At 42.0% G+C, this 17,169-nt stretch overlaps 1 protein-coding gene across 1 annotated transcript in view; it reads left to right on the forward strand.

Moving 5' to 3' along the window:
- CFAP54 (cilia and flagella associated protein 54) overlaps positions 1-17,169 on the forward strand; it is a 347,358-nt gene that overhangs the window by 249,991 nt on the left and 80,198 nt on the right. The window contains exons 54-58 of the mRNA XM_043967706.1: positions 11,587-11,656; positions 12,615-12,762; positions 15,343-15,500; positions 16,093-16,272; positions 16,377-16,503. Coding sequence (XP_043823641.1) covers positions 11,587-11,656; positions 12,615-12,762; positions 15,343-15,500; positions 16,093-16,272; positions 16,377-16,503 — 683 coding nt within the window. The remainder of the gene's footprint in view (positions 1-11,586; positions 11,657-12,614; positions 12,763-15,342; positions 15,501-16,092; positions 16,273-16,376; positions 16,504-17,169) is intronic.

Below are 17,169 nucleotides of genomic sequence, written 5' to 3' on the forward strand. Positions count from 1 at the left end.
GAGGCAAAAGACAGTTAAAAGACAGCCCCTGCCCTCTAAGAGCTTACAACCTAATGGGGGGACACAACAAATATATGCAAACATGCTACATATAGGATAAGTAGGAAATCATTAAGAGAAGGAAGATGCTAAAGTCCAGAGAAGCCAGGAAAGGCTTCCTGGAGGAAGTGGGATTTTAGTTGGGACTTTAGTTGGGACTTACAGGAAGCCAGGCAGGGAGGTCAGTATTCAAAGCAGAGGAGGGATAGTGTTCCAGGTGTGGGGGACAGCCAGAGGGAATGCCCAGAGCTGAGAAATGGGGGAGTCTTGTTTGTGGCACAGCCAACAGGCCAGTGGCACTGGATCAAAGAATATGTGTTGGGGAGTCAGGTGTGAGAAGATTGGAAAGGTGGGAGGGAGCTGCAGCATTTCACCCCAGAGGCAATGGGCAGCCCCTGGAACCAATTGAGTAAGGGAATAACATAATCAGACCTGGACTGTGAGGAAAATAGCACCTACTATGTGCCAGGTATTGTGCTGAGTGCTCTACAAATGTTATTTCACAATCCTGGGAGGCAGGTGCTATTATGATTTCCATTTTACAGTTGAGGAATTTGAAGCAAACAGAGATTAAGTGACTTGCTCAAGATCACACAGCTAGTAAGAATCTGAGGCTGGATTTGTACCCAGGTCTTCCTGACTCCAGGCCCAGTTCTCTGTTTACTGCACCACCCAGTTGCTGTTATCAAGGTGTTATTGTGGAAAAAAAAAAAAAAGATGGAGTGATGTGGGCTAGAACCATAATAATTCAGTGTATTCAAGACTGATTGAGAAGCTGAGCTCAAGTAGTTGGCAGTGGTTTGGGGCCACCTTAGGAGGAGGTCTCTCAGGGAGATTGATGTTATTTAATGTTTTCCTCAATCACTTGGAGAAGGGCAGGGGTGGTATTCTGCTCAGAACTGCAGATTGCACAAAGCCCCCAGGTTAGCCAGTGCAATGGGTAACAGAGTAAGGATCCAAAGGGTTTTTGACAAGCTAGACTAGGTCTAAAGGACTTCAAAGACCATCAGGCCTCATCCTGTCATTTTATAGATAAGGAAGAGGGCCAGCAAGCTCAGAAATTTGCCCAAGGTTGTCCAAACGCTTAGTTTCTAAGGCAGAATTTGAATCCACGTCCTCTCCCACTCCATGGTACTCTTCATAATACCACCCTACCTCTCTGGCCATATCTACTAGGATGCAATTCAGTAAGGATAAATGCAAACTCTTCTTTTTGGGTTTAAAAAATCAATCACGGAGCAGCTAGGTGGCACAGTGGATAGAGCACCAGCCCTGGATTCAGGAGTACCTGAGTTCAAATCCAGCCTCAGACACTTAACACTTACTAGCTGTGTGACCCTGGGCAAGTCACTTAACCCCAATTGCCTCACTAAAAATAAAAAAGAAATAAAAAAAAAGAAATTGGTGTTATATTAAAAAAAAAATCAATCACAAATACAAGATGGGGGAGAGAAGGTTAGACAATAGTGTGTGAAAAGACCTGGGGCTTTAGTGGATTGCAAGCACAGTCTGAGTCATCTGTGGAATGTGGCCACCAGCAAAGCTGAGGTGACTTTGGGCATCACTGAGAGCTGACTCTTCCCAGAATAAAGAGGGAGCAGTCTGTCTGTACTCTGACCAGGGCAGACCACATCTCAATCAATCGATTGATAAACATTTATTAAATGCCTACTGTGTGCAGGCTCCAGACCACAAAACTCTTGGGTCCCTTCTCAGTCCATTGGATAGCCTCAGTCTCCTTGCAATGCCTCTGACTCTGCCAACGAACAGAAACTGAATCTCCAAGATCCAGCAAGTCATTTTAAATAATTTTAAAGTATTCTCTTCCCCCTCCCTAATTTCTAAAATGACCTAAATTTTACATCTATATGGAAATTCCTGGGTCCCAAAAGCCTACTGATTTTATAATATCAGGGGGTTTACTAAATATGGCTAAATTTAAAGGGACAGCTGTTAAGCCCTCATAACTGCTTTATTACAGCATATTGCTGGCAGATTTCCTCTTCTTCCTCTCTAAAGAACACACAAGTTAATTTGAGCTCTGCTTTTTGTTTTTTCTTTAAGCAGGAGACGCACTTAGGAATCACTTTTTGCTTACCCCAAAACAGCACATATGGATTTTTTTTTTTACTGATTACATCCACATGATAATTTTTTTAAAAAGTATTCTAAAAACATAACAACTTCTGAGGTATGGTATATACTAAGCCCCTTAAGGGTTGGGGGATGATTGCAAGTTGGCTGGGTCAGAGATGCTGCTGCAGCTGGTAATGTCAGATCCTGACAAGGTTGTTATTTTCTCCCCTTCTCCACCCAGTCCTGCCTTTGTTCCACGATCTTGTTTTTGTTCTCTTTAAAGTTGTCAAGGTACCTTCTGTAGAGGCCCCCCACATCATCTCGACCAACACTTTCAGTGAAGTAATGATGGACTAATACCCCCTTAGTGGCACGGCTTTCTGGTAATGGTGGGACGCAGTGGGGTTGGAGCCCAGCTAATGAGAAATAGGCCCCGACCCTGGAATTAGAGCTCCTGGCAAATTTGCTTTTGAGCAGTATGCATAATAAGCTAATCATGCTGTTTATAAAGTAGGCGAAATTGATTAAGCATATTTTATTTAGTTCCGTAATGCTATGAGTCTTACAATAACATATATTTTTCAGGACCCTCCTCTGTGTTTGCTTTTAATAGGCACATAGATTTGGCATGTTTGGAAGTGTTATATTTCAAGGAAAAGTATACCCTTGCAGACATGTCCTTTGAGAAGGGGCTCCAGGGTTGGGCCCTAGAAGCAACAGCACCCTCGGGGCTCTGAAGGCAGGACCCGGGAGGGAATGGGCAGTGGAGGTGGGCTCTACATAGAGGGCAGTGCTTGACCAAGTCTTGGGCAGCAGAGTTCAGAGCATAGGAGTGGCAGTTGGCCCTTCCTGGCCCTGGGAAAAGGGGATGGACACTGACTCTGGCAAAGCGGGCATAGGTCACAGATATGGGCAGTGGCAAACACAGTCCCACTATAGCCCTTGGCTTACTATACTCTAGAACTGATTGGCCCAACTGTGTCACTGCCAACATAACACCCAGTGTGAGAACACCCAGTGTTCACCGTATAGCTGCTCCCCAGAGAGGGCTTGGAGGACCCAGTGGTGACATTGTTGGGAGGGGACTTGCTTTCCTGGAAAAAGAGAACGGGTTAAGTTTCCACTTGGTCCCCACAGGAGAAAGGGGCAGTCCCTCAGAGGACTCTAAGAGGGAAAAGAGTGGGTATCTCCCTACCCATGAGGATCCTGGGGAGGGGGAGATCCTGGCTACTGGGGCCTATTTTATTTTGGCTATTCCTATTGTAGTTTTCCCATTCTTCCTTTAATATCCATTCTGTCAGGCCTCTTAAATCCCCAAGGCCAATTAACAAACCTAAAATCATTTAAGTAGTCAAAAGTCCTCTGGAAGATCTTACCACCAAGGGGTATGATGTAGTAGGAACGATATCCTAACTCCTTCCCAAACACTCTGACCCCCCCCCCCAAAAAAAATAAAGGTTAGACAACTTCTTAGGAGTTTTTAAAAAACCACCAAGAGTTGATTAGCTCAGAGGACTAGAGTTCTTGGGAACTGACTTAACGTTCTGGTCATATGAGTATAAACAACCTTGAGGAGCACAAGGTTGACTCTGATGCTTGGCCAGTGGATCAAAATGGGAGATTTAGAGGCAGGGCATTTTTTCTTAACTAAACCACCTTGTAGTATCCTCAATGTTTCTTCTCCTTGTTGAATATCCTGTCTCTCCTATGACTCAGTAAATCTCCTTTTCTTAACTCCTAAATGATCTATCAGTATTTTATTTTATTCTAGTCATGAACATCAACTACCAGGAGACTTGCCTGAGTCGGTCCAAACTCAGAACCATGAGCATAAACATTTCCTTACAGAAAGAATAAGAAAAAGGGGTTGGGCATGACGCTATGAATCTCTATTATGTGTAGTTTATTTTTATAAGTATATTAAATAAAGCATGGGCTGGCTTGAGAAGTTAAGCCCTCAAAGTGAGAGTGCATAATTCTAATTATAGGATCACAAATCTAGATCCATTTCAAGCCCTCTACCTTACTCCCCTTTAAAGGTGACAAAACAGACCCAGAGAAATGAAGTGACTTGCCCAATGTCACACAGCTAGTAGGTATCAGATGTGGGAATGAAACACAAGCCATAAATCTTGACCTGTCAGGGATTTGGGAGGTCATCTAGTTTACCTCTAATTCTAGAGGAGAAAACTTAGGCTTAGAGTAGGCTAGCCTGTGGTAGAAAGAATAATATTTAAGGAGGTCCTGAACCTCCACGTTGATGGGAGATAGACCCATGCCTTTCTCATACTGTGTTTGGGCAAAAGACAAGTCTTGGGAACTAAAGGTTGCCCAACAGTCCCATGATGCTCTTCCCTTTTAGTGCCAGTTTGAGAGAGAAGACTGAGAGAAAGAAATGTCTGCTCCTGTGGCTGTGGCACAAATAGTCATTGAGTAGATTGAAGCCGACAGATATTTATGGAGGATTTGCTAAGGAGAAGCTTCTCTAATAGGAGTCAAAGCTTCTGGTTGAGTAACTTTGGGGGCCTGGTTCTGAATTCTCAAAATGGCTGGGCAAGGTCATGCCTCTTACCCACACGGCATCCCTGTATCCCTCCAGTGTTGGCCCTCTTTTGGCTTCTTTGCCAATCTGAAGGATGTGAGATGGAACCTCATAAATTACATTTCTCTAATTTTATGAGTAATTTGGGGTGTTTTTAACATGGTTATTCACACCTTCAGTTTTCATGTTATTTTCACATAAGGCCAATTCCCTGGTGACAATTAGAGCTAAATAATTGTGATCGATCAGAGAGAGAAGATTAGAGAAAAACGAAGAAACAATTGAAATAGTAATAGTACATCAACCTGAAAAGTACCAGAGAATTGAATTTAGGCTAGAATAGGCATATTCAAATAATATGCAAATATATTCTTATCAGTCCCATTTCAAATACCTGACTATAGCCCTTGGGAAAACTGTTCTAGGAAAATCAGGTGCTCTCATTTTATTGGATGTCACTTGGTTTTGGGGGAGGCCTCCTGACAGGATGGAGAAGTTTTTCTTCCATGAACTTTCCCCCTCATTATCTTCTGTTTGGGCATTGCTGAGAGTGTTGGACAGTTATCTTCTCACAAGAATGCTAGCTTGACATTTTATAATGCTGTTAATAAAATAATGTGTCAAGGAAATTGACAGGAAGAGTGAGCTGCATGGATATTTTTATGAAGAAACTGACCATTTTGACTATGGATGTTAATCAGAAAAAAAAATGCTATCACAGTTATTCAAATTGTACTGCCACTTCCCTCAGGGCCCCATTCCTTCCTCATACTCCTAGCCCGGCTTTCTTCTCACTCAAATCGGAAATTTCTTAGAGGCTGCATCTGCATTTTATTTTGTGTAAGATTGAAGCTTGTTTTCCTAAGGGCTTTTGGAAATCCTCGCCCCCAATTTGTATTTAGAAAGGCATGGATAGTAGATTCAAGAGCTGGCCTCAAAATCCAGAAGTTCACGTTCTGGGTTCAAGACCTGCTTCTGGCTGTTGTGACTCTGGGCCAGTCAGCCTCTCTGTGGCCTAAGTGCTCTCTAAAACTATTAGTTGTAAGGTCTAAGAAACATTATTAGCCGGTGTTACCTCACCTGGGAGGTTCCTATACTAATCATAGGCCTGATCCTTTTCCTTTGTGCCTGTATACACACACTCACAAATACATACATACATACATACATACATACATACATACATATATATATATAATACTTGTTTGTACATATGCACGTTTTTGGACAGAGACAGAGACAGAGAGAGACAGACAGAAGGAGAGGGAGAGAGGGAAAAGATTTTGATGGGTTGTTTAATAAGGAATGAGTGGAGAGACTCATGAATAATGAGGATGTATAGCTAAATTTGGCATGCTGCATTCCATGTCTCAGTGATACTGGAGTTTTACTTTTATGGATATTTGTGGGACAGCCACACCTGGGGGGGGGTCACTCTATCTCTTATTTTCAAGAGGGATGGTGGGCTTGGAATTAACTCTGTCCATCAGATATTTGCAATCTCGTGGTACAATTCTTATTTAAGGTTCAGGATAAAATCTACTCTCCCTGGTCACTGGTGGGGAGGGGGGATAGCTCCACCTGAGATGTGGAGAGAACAGCTTAGTCTCAGCCTGTGTAGCTTTCTCTCCTTCCAAATGCTCATTACACAAAAGACAATCACAGACGATGAGCAAACACATTTATCAAAGTAAACACTAAAACAGTAATGGGGAAGTCTAACAGATTAGTTTAGGCCGTACAATAAAGGAAGAGAATAAAGGAAGCCTTGTGGTCCAGGAGCCAGGATGAAATCTCAGCTCACCAGGCAAAGAATGATCTCATCTAAGTCATCGGCTCTTAGCAGTGTCCAAGGCTGCTGGTGCTGGGAATCAAGGGAAATGTTGGGGTGCCAGCAATCTCTTAAATGGTTGTGGCTTTAAAGGCCTCCCAATCCCCATTCCATGTTCTCATCTTATTCCTCATTGTCCCATCTCTCTCTCTCTCTCTCTCTCTCTCTCTCTCTCTCTCTCTCTCTCTCTCTCTCTCTCTCTCTCTCTGTCTCTCTCTCGGTCTCTCTGTCTTTCCCTCTTTCTCTCTCTGTCTCTGTCTCTCTGTCCTTCTTTCTCTGTTTCTGTTTCTTTCTCTGTCTCTGTCTCTGTCTCTCTCTCCAAGGTGTCTTCAAGTCTTAAATGTAGTTAAAACTGTACTATACATGCATGTAACTGTATATATCTATATAGATACATATGTATATGTGTGTATATTTGGAAAAGCATTGCAATAGAGGTATATACTTGTATATATGTGCATACAAACAATCATTTGTGTATGTACAGTTATGTATACTTATATATATTATATATATATGCATACATATATATGTATACAGACAGTGCTAAGTCCAATTCAATTCAGTAAACATTAAGTGACTACTATGCACCAGATACTGTGCTAAGCTCTGGGGATACAATTAATGAAAAGATAGTCCCTGCCCACAAGGCACTTACAGTCTAATGGAGGGAGGCAACAAACAAACAGAAGCATGTAAGGAGGAGGAGATGCCCCTGTCCCTGACTTGGGGGTGCATCTTGATCCAGGGAGTTGAAACCAGGCAGGGGTACAAATATATGCAAAAAGAAAGATAGCCCCTGTCCTTGCAGAGCTAATTGTGGAAACATCAAAGGGAGCTCCCAAGTGGGGCAAAGGTGAAAGGTGCCCAAATGGGCATTTGATGGCTGAGTCTGGAGAGTCAGAAGCACAGCTCAGAGAGGGACCAAGGATAGGTTGTCTGGGCTCCTCCTCAAAATTGGCAAATTCAGGGAGAAACCTACCTGTGGGAGAAAAGGGCTGTGAGGACAGGGGGAGGTCCCAGGGTGAGAAGGCAGCTGAGATATGGTAGTAAAGCCTATAGAGTGAGAATCAGAGCTGGGGGAGGAATCATTCCACACCTGGATTGTAAGGCATCTAGAGATAATCTTGTCCCTCCTACTATTTCACTAAGTTCCCTGGCCAGAGTTCGCTGTGCAAACCCCGCTTTCCCCACCCCACCCCCGTCCCCCAAACAAATGGCGATCCTGAAATCTGAATTCTGAATTACAGTTTAGAGCAACAAATGACATCGTTTCCTTCCCCCCTGTCCCCTATAACCCTTGCTATCTATAACTCATCTCCATGAGTCCTGCCCAAGAGCCTCTGATGGGAACAACCACTCATTGAGGACATGCTAATAAATTAAGAGAGATGAAAGATGAAGCTATTGACCAAAAAATCCCATGAAACAATTGTGCCCAATCAAAGTAAGACATCCTCAAAGGGGGATGAAGGAAACTTCCAAACCCCAAATGTCAAGTCTGCATCTTCATTTTAGATCCAGAATATGCAAGTCAGAAACTGATTGGACTAAGGGACCTCTAAACCCCTTTTCAGCTCTGAAAGGTTGTACTTTGGAGGTTCACAGCTGGATCACATTTACTTCTGTGACTCTCAGAGAATCACTTCATTCTTTGTGCTTCCCTTCCCTCATTTCTAAAATGGGGATAATAACACCCACTTCAGAGAGGTTGTGAGGGGCAAGCGAAATGGAGCACTTTGCAAACTATAAAGTGCTATATGAAATTAAAGGATTAATAGCTTGTCTGCTCTTGAGTTGTGAGAAATATGTATTATGACAAGAGGCTCAGATAATAACTGAGATTGGTGTTCTTTGAACATTTCCCCCATCAGAATCCCATTTGTCTTCAAGATTTCTCAGGGGGTTCTCTGAAAGAAAATATGGACAAGGAAAAATACTTACACACATATGCATTACTTACATTATACATATGTGGATATAATATGTGTACATATATGTGTATTCATTATATATGCATATAAATATCTTTAATTGTGGGATCCCCTAGAGTTCTGTGTTTGATGCTGACTGTTTAAACACATTTATTGGTGGCCATGATCTTATCTTTTTTTGTTGGTGGTGGTGGTGGGGAAGCAATCAGGGTTAAGCGACTTGCCCAGGATCACACAGCTAGTAAGTGTCTGAGGCTGAATTTGAACTCTGGTCCTCTAGACTCCAGGACTGGTGCTCTATTTTCTGTGCCACCTAGCTGCCCTCTCATGAACTTATCTTGACAGACTAGAACATTGGACTGAATCTAATTTGATAGACTTTAATAGGAATAAAGGTAATGTCTTAAACAGGTTCAGAAAGTCAAATTCACAGATTTAGAGATCAATCAATAAGCATTTCTTAGGTGCTTGTGATAGTTCAGCATGGTGTTGAGGGGATAAAGAGTTGGACTTGGAGCCAGGAGGACCTTGTTCAAGTTCCGCCTTTGATACACACTGAATTGTGACCTTGGTCTTGACCTCTCAGTGGTCCAGACAACTAAGACTGAAAGTTGAAGAGAAGGTGCATTGGGAGAGGGAGCTTCCTCAACCAGATTCTCTGTACCAATGAAATAACAGGTTCAGTCTCAATCCCAATGTGGGAAAAGATGGGGGAGGAGAGGAAACAATTCATCAGAAGAAAGATCTACAGACTTTTATGTATGAGTCCATGGTAGCCAAACAAAAAACCTTCATGCAGCCACAGACTGCTTTCAGAGAAGTATCCCATCCAGGACTGTGAGAATGATGGGACCATACTATATTCTGCCTTCAGAGACTCCATTGGAATCATGAGTTCAGTTCTGAGTGCTACAATAAAGTGAAGAAATTGGTTATCTGGAGAGTCCCAGGAAGATGTAAAGCTCAACTCCAATCCATATGAAGGATGTGAGAGCTGCCAGCTTTTCACTCACCAGACTTTGTGAACACAGAGTCCTTCTTAACTTCCTTCTCTCTCTCCATCTCCTATGGACAGTCAGTCATTTCTGTCTCCATCTCAATGGGATGGTGACCTTCTGCCTTATCTTGCCTGGAATCCAGCCTGCACCTCACTGCTCAGCCACCAGCTCCAAGCCAAGTCCCCATGTAGCCCCTTCTCCTCTCCCCCAGCCCCATTATGTTTTGTCCTTCCTCATTAGAATAAAAGGTCAGGAATTGTCTGGAATTTTCATCTCCAGTGCTTAGCACAGTGCCTGATATGTAGTGTTTAATAAATGTTTTCTTTTCTATTTTTCTCTGTCTCTGGGTCTCTTTTCCTCTCTGTCTCTCCCTCCCTCCTTTGTTTCTGCTGTCTGTCTCTGTTTCTGTCTTTGTCTCTGTGTCTGTCTTTATCTCTCTGTATCTGTCTCTGTGTGTGTCTCTTTTTCTGTCTCTCTCTCCCTCCCTCCCCTATTTCTTCTGTCAGTCTCTGTCTTTGTCTCTATCTTTCTCTTTCTTTCCGTCTCTGGCACTCTCACCCCTGTGTTTCTGTGTTTCTGTCTCTCTCTCTCTGTCTCTGTCTTTTTCTGTTTTCCTATCTCTCTGTCTCTGTGTCTCTCCTGTTTCTGCTCTGTCTCCATCTCTGTCTGTCTTTCTCCTCTATCTTTCCACCTATCATTTTCCTCCTTTTCTCAACTTCACCCTAGTTCAGGTCTTCATCACTTTGCACCTAGACTACTGTACGATATTCTCTTAATAGGTCTCCCTGCTTCCAGCCCTCCCCTCTACATCCATCCTCTGCAGCTACCAAAATAATCTTCTCAAGTGACAGCTTACTCTCCTGAACAAAAGCCTTTAGTGGCTCCCCGGTTGTTTGCAGAGGTGTCGTACATGTGACTCATAGGCCATGTGTGGCCCACAACCCAGATTAAACTGTAGTTCCTGATTAATGTGTTGCTATATTAATTTTAAAAAGAAATACACAAACATATGGTTTTCTAAGTCAATACGTGGCCCTTGGGGATCCTTGTGTATGGTTTGGTGGCCCCCATTTCTATTTGAGCTTGACACCACTGATGGGATCCAGCATCATGACTTTCCACAGTGTGGCTCCCATTTACCCTTCTAGCCTTATTTCATTATTCTCCCCTGCACATACTCTGTACTTCTTCCATACTGGACTACAGGCCTTTCCCATTAAGCCAGCATCTCCTCTCCCACCCAAACCATTCCCCATGCCCCAAGTGTGCATGCTGCCTGTATCCGATATCTTCCTTCTTGGGTGTCTTCTCCTCCAAAAAGCCTTTTCTAGTCTACACTCTGCCTTCTCCCTCCTTACTTTTCCTTTTTCTAAACTTATTTGTGTATATGTTTTATCTCCCTAGTAGAATATAAGTTTCATGAGAGCAGGACTCTTGCATGAGTCATTTGATCCCTAGCACCCAGTACAGTGCCTGAAATAAAGTGAACATATATGTTAGTTAAACGGAGGAGTTGAAGGAATTTCCAAGCATTTAGCCAGGACAGGAGACCTGAGATACATGATGACTGTCCTCAAGTATTGGAAGGGTTTTCTATGACAGCAGAATTGAGTTTGTTCTGCTCATCCCCAGAGGGCAGGACAATGGGTGGGTGACAGAAAGGGCCACATCGAGATTAGGTGTTGGGAAAAGACTTGTTGGCCTTTAAAGCTTCCCAAGAGTGAAATGGGCTACCTCAAGGAGTGGCGGGTTCTCTCTCCCCTACTAGAGGCCTTCACTTAGGCTGATGGCTACTTATCAGATATATTGCAGTGATGATTCATGCCTTACTCATGGATTGGGGCAGATGCTCTCAGAGGACACTTTCACCTGCAGGATTCTGTGAATAAATTCACATCTATCTTAGCTTTCCTTAGCCCTGGCCCACTGGTATGCTATAGTTCTAGGTATAAAAAAATCAAAGCAGAAGAGTACCCTAAACATACATGTTTTCACAATTAATCAGATTATCTATAGTAAGAATGATCATGGTATATTCTAGTCTCTATAATAATTCTGACCTTTGGAAATTAAAGCACAAATCTATTAATAATAACAACAATAACTACTACTACTACTACTACTACTACTACTACTACTAATTTGTTTTTTTGTTTTTCTCCCTAGCACTTCAATAGCTTTCACTGCAATTAAAATTCTTCAGAATGCAGAAGTTTTCCAAAAGACTAAAGAAGAAGTATGTATTTTTTCCTCTAAACTGCTTAATATGAAATGATTACGTTGTAAGTTGTTCTATTTTCAGGTTGGTATCACCAACATACTCCCCCTCTGTGGAGATCCTCCCTCTTCTGATACGGAGTACAATTCCTCTGTGCCTAAGCAGACAATCTTCTCTATCAGTCTTTTCCATTGACTTATTTCTATCAGTCTATTTGTGACTCTCCCCCTTCCAAAAATCTTAATGTGCTCAAGCCTTGATGAAACCGTCTAATTACTGAAAATTGGGTAAGTCATAGCAAACTTATTTCACCTCATTATTAGGTTGCCTTGGACAAAGGGAGTGATTCCACTCTCCTTATGACCCAGAAAATGAACTCACTTCTTGCTTAGGGGGCTAGAGTTAATGATCTACTTGGGAGATATCAATCAAATCTGGGGAAATAGTTGTGCCAAAACTTCCCTAATATCCAGTAATAAATACATTTTATTAAAACTTTAGGATCTTGGCTCTAGATCTGGAAGGGCCCCCAAGCCATCTAGTTGATCATTCTCATTTTAAAGATAAGGAAACTGAGACCCAGATGTGACCCACCCATGGTCACACAGCTAGGAAGTAGCATCTCATAACTACTTAACTCATGATAGGTCCCTTGGTAAATATTGGTTGATCTTTGGACCTTCCATTGTTTAACTCAATATCTCATTCCCATTGCTTCAAAATATCGCTTCAGAGGGGGCAGCTAGGTGGCGCAGTGGCTAAAGCACTGGCCCTGGATTCAGAAGGACCTGAGTTCAAATCCGGCCTCAGACACTTGACACTTACTAGCTGTGTGACCCTGGGCAAGTCACTTAACCCTCATTGCCCTGCAAAAATTTAAAAAAATATATCGCTTCAGAATACAGGTGATGGATGCTGTGTTAGGAACTGTATCTAGTGGTGGAACATTGCTCTCACTGTCTTTTGATTGCTTTAGATTTATGAGAACAGGGATGAACTTGATGCCCTGGAACCTCTTGGGATGTCGGCCCGAGAACATCTGAATATTCATATGTGGCTGAGATGCCGCTTGGCCTTGGTGGTGGCTTCTGTGGCACACATCCATGGTATGGGGGTCATAAAAGGTACAAATACCCTTCCTGGTGAGAACATTTGGGCTGAGAGATGAATTTCTCTTATGGGAATGGTGTTTTTGGTGGTATGTATTTTAGGGCAACATTTAGCTTTTGCAGTTTCTGAACTTGATGTGGGTTGGGAATTCAAGTCATGGGTTCTAATGTTTCTGACTCTCTAAAGGTTATAAAACCTAGGAATGGAGAGAAGGAAAGAGAAGAAGAAAGGAAAAAAGGAAGGAGGGAAGGAGGGAGGGAGGAAGGAAAGAAGGAAAGAGGGAGGGAGGAAGGAAGAAAGGAAGGAAGGAGGGAGGAAGGAAGGAGGAAGGAAGGAAGGAAGGAAGGAAGGAAGGAAGGAAGGAAGGAAGGAAGGAAGGAAGGAAGGAAGGAAGGAGGGAGGAAGGAAGGAAGGAAGCAAGCAAGCAAGCAAGCAAGCATTTATTAAGTGCCTCCTACATGTCAGGTACTCTTCTAAGCACTTTACAAATATCATCTCATTTGTTCTTCAATGTCCCTAGACTATAGGTGCTAGTATTCCCATTTTATAGTTGAGGAAACTGAGGCAGCTAGAAGGGTCACGCAGCTGGTAAGTATTGGATACCATATTTGAACTCAAATCTTGCTGTATCCAGGTACTTCATGCCTTAGGAAAATCACTGGCCTCAGTCTATTCCTCTTTAAGTAGAATGGTGTCACATGGTTAATTCTGTTCCCACTGTTTCAGGGCCAGGCCTATCAAAGTGTATCTCACTCAGACTTCTTGGATACCTGGAAGGGTTGGGAGGAGCCTCTTTCCTCTGCCATGGGCCTGAGTCCCCCCTAATCATTTCCCCCCATTTTCTAAGGCTCACTGACTAGCACTTCAGTTCCACTTAGTCACTCAACATTGGATTAGCTTTTACAAATGGATATTTACTTCAAAGATGTAGCAAGGGGGCAGGTAGGTGGCGCAGTAGATAGAGCACCAGCCCTGGAGTCAGGAAGACCTGAGTTCAAATCTGGCCTCAGACACTTAACACTTACTAGCTGTGTGACCCTGGGCAAGTCACTTAAACCCAATTGCCCTGAAAAAAAAAGATGTAGCAAGAGCAAGCAAGCAAACATTTTCCCCAATATCTTGGGGCATATTATTACTCTTTACTAACTATAGGGAGGAAGACAGAATTAGACTCATAGTTTAACTCAATTCCTTTAAATTAAATTAAATTCAATTCAATTCAATTCCTTCAACGCACTGATCCTACTAAGTTCAAGTCCAAAGACCACAATGTGGCTTCCATTGGATTGGACCCTCACTCCTCAAGACATTGCTACTAGGCTGGCTGCAATATCTGGCCTTGATTCTCAATGCCTGGCTCCCTGTGGTTTGTGTTTGTAGTTCTGAGAAGAGATTCAATTCCCTGCACTTAGAATGGAAAAAAAGAATGAGCAGGTCAAAGAACTAGTATCTGAGAGTTGTATTCCTCAGGAGGCAAAAGGGTTCCTTAAGGATCTCTCCCCTTATCACATGGTCACACAGGCTGTGGGTAGTCACCTCCTCCCTTGGACACAAATGCCACCAAAAGCCATGGGTGGTTCTAAAGATGGTGACAGTCCTGGCTCTGCAGCCAACAGTAGCTCCCAAGAATTTCCACATAGACTCTATCTCTTTACCTTCCGAGAAGCAGCCTCCTGGAGTCTTTCACATGGATGATGCCTTCCTCACTGACCTGGCCATGTACTAAACCCTCATTATCATAGTATTTAAACTTCCTTGATATCTTTGTGCAGATCTAATAGGTTCATATATGTAAAGAACTCCTACCCCTGTTGGATCCAAGGTTGTATACTGGGAGGGAAGGAGAGAGGGAGAAGCAAGCTTGATGGCCGGCCTGCATGATATGTCCTTAGCTTCCTGACTTAGAATTCCTAATTCATTTTCCCAGAGAAAGTGTTATAAATAAAAGGTGGGTGTAGTAGAAATAGTCCTGGTTATGCACTCTACCTTAATTACATTCTTTGCTAAGTAGGCTTTTGGGGATTGACCAAAGACAGTAATATGATTATTTCCATAATTGTTTCTATAGCAAAATGCGTTCTGAGTTCCAAACAGCTAACATTTGAAGCACAAAAGCATAATCATTTAGAGACTAGTTCTATTTGAAATAAAGTCCCAGTTCAAATTCTTGGATTCTTAGAATGTCACAAGTGAAGACACTTTAGAGCTCATCAAATCCAGTCCCCTCATTTTACAGATGAGGAGAATGAGTCCTAGAGTGTTAAAAGTGATTTGCCCAAGGTCACTCAGATAGTTAATGGCCTGTATGCACCTATGTATATATCTTAAACTAAATATTAGTTCATTTTAATTCTGTCATTTATTTGAGACACGGGAGCCCATTAAAATGCTTGCTCATTAGTTGCAACAAATGTCTTGAAAATGTCTCATACATCGTATGTTTGTTAACAATCCAATTATTCTGTGTCAACATTATGTTGTACGATATCCCTAAAATAAACATGTGAGATACCATCCCCATTATTTTGGCCTTTGTTCTAATTCTGCAGTTTCCAAGTACACTGCCACTAAATGCATCTGCTTATTTCTTTTAGAAAATGAGGTGACTGACAGCAGGCATCTGATCAACGAAGTGCTTGTGGAGGCTCGGGACTGGAATGACACTGAGATGCAGGCGGAGGTGTTGGTACAGGCCATCAAGCTTGACCTGCAAGAAAGGCACTCTGTGGCTGAGATCATACAACACCTGCGGGTACGAAAAGAAGCTCCCTTAGATTATTTTTTAAAAATTCATCTCAGCTATACCCAAGTAAAACTTATTCCATTGGGGATGGGGAGGAAGAGTGGTTCATTTGTAGATTTCCATTCAAGTAAGGAACCTCTATTGTGGAAGATCCTTCCACTAATACGTATTGGTTATACCTTTGTCATTTACAGTCATAGAGGTTTTTCTTAGACCATTGAGAATTTAAGTGACTTGCAATGGTCACATACCCAGTAGCTGTCAGAGGCAGGACATGAAACTAGGTATTCCCAAGTTGAAGTATAGCTCTTTAGCCCCCACCCCTTCTCCTTTAACTAGCTATTCAAGTAGCATAAGGTTCTGAATGTATGATAAATAAACAACATCTAGGGAGCATACTGGATAAAACACCTGCCCTGGATTCAGGAGTACCCGAGTTCAAATCTGGTCTCAGACACTTGACGCCTACTAGCTATGTGACTTTGGGCAAGTCACTTAACCCTCATTGCCCTGCAAACAAAACAAAAAACAACAACAAAACAAAAAAAAATCTATTCTTTGGACATATTTACTATGAAACTTTAAAAAAATTTTTTAATAGGATATAATAAATTTACTTCAAGGAAAACCCTTTGTTTCTCCTCGAGGCTCTTTAATACTTGTGAAAAGCCTGATATTAATGGATGACTTAATGAAGATTGAGGAACCTCAGAAATATCTCTCTCCTGGAAATGAAAATTTTAACTTACTCAATCAAGCTCATGCACTTATTATTGAACAGGTGAGAATACATGTCTTTCTGCAGAACTCAGAAACTTCCTGTGACCTTCCTGACTCCTAACTCTGTTGAGTCACTCTCTCAAACCATTGCTCTCTGTCTTACAGGTTCTATCTTTGGGTGAAATGATTAGATTGGCTTCTTCAGACACTGATTATGCAAATATCATATACCCTTTGAGAAACATTTATCTCCCATATATCAACTTGATGGCAAAAGTAAAGATGAGAATTGGTAAGGAAATTTAAATAGGTCATTGCATTAGAATGACAAATCAAAAGAGTTAATTGTACATTACTGTTTTGTAGGCAGGTTGTAGGAGCTTATGCAAAAAGGATGATTTCACCGGATACTGTGGAAGATGCAACATAAGTCATTATAATATTCTTTTTCAAGAAGCTCATTCTTCTCAAGACTTCCCTTTCTCCCTTCAAAGGTTCAGATATTGCATATTTATATTTGCAAAATAAAAGGGCCATGTGTTATTACTTAATTTTAAATGGGACCAGAGGAACATACTCACAATTTTATCATCTCCAAAAAATCCATTTTGTCTCTTCGTAATCAGCTTCTTTTCTTGATTTCTCTCTTGTTGACAATTATACCACAATATATTCATTCTTCCGAGTTACCCAGGCTCAACATCTTGACATTACCCTTGAATTGTCTATTACCTTTATCACCCTGGGGAAAGGGAACCTGGACTTAATGATCTCTATGTTCTCCCTCCACCTCCAGATATAAGATCCTACAGTTTAAATGGAAAAAAATAAATGCAAAATAATTATATAGAGGCAGGAGGGTGCTAGCAGGGGGTGAGGGAGGGGAGAGGGGAAATCAAGAAAGGCTTTATGTAGAAGGTGGTGCTTGAACTGCATCTTGAAGGAGGACCTGGCTTCT

The sequence above is a fragment of the Dromiciops gliroides genome, chromosome 5, assembly GCF_019393635.1.
Source record: "Dromiciops gliroides isolate mDroGli1 chromosome 5, mDroGli1.pri, whole genome shotgun sequence".
Lineage (NCBI taxonomy): Eukaryota > Metazoa > Chordata > Mammalia > Microbiotheria > Microbiotheriidae > Dromiciops > Dromiciops gliroides.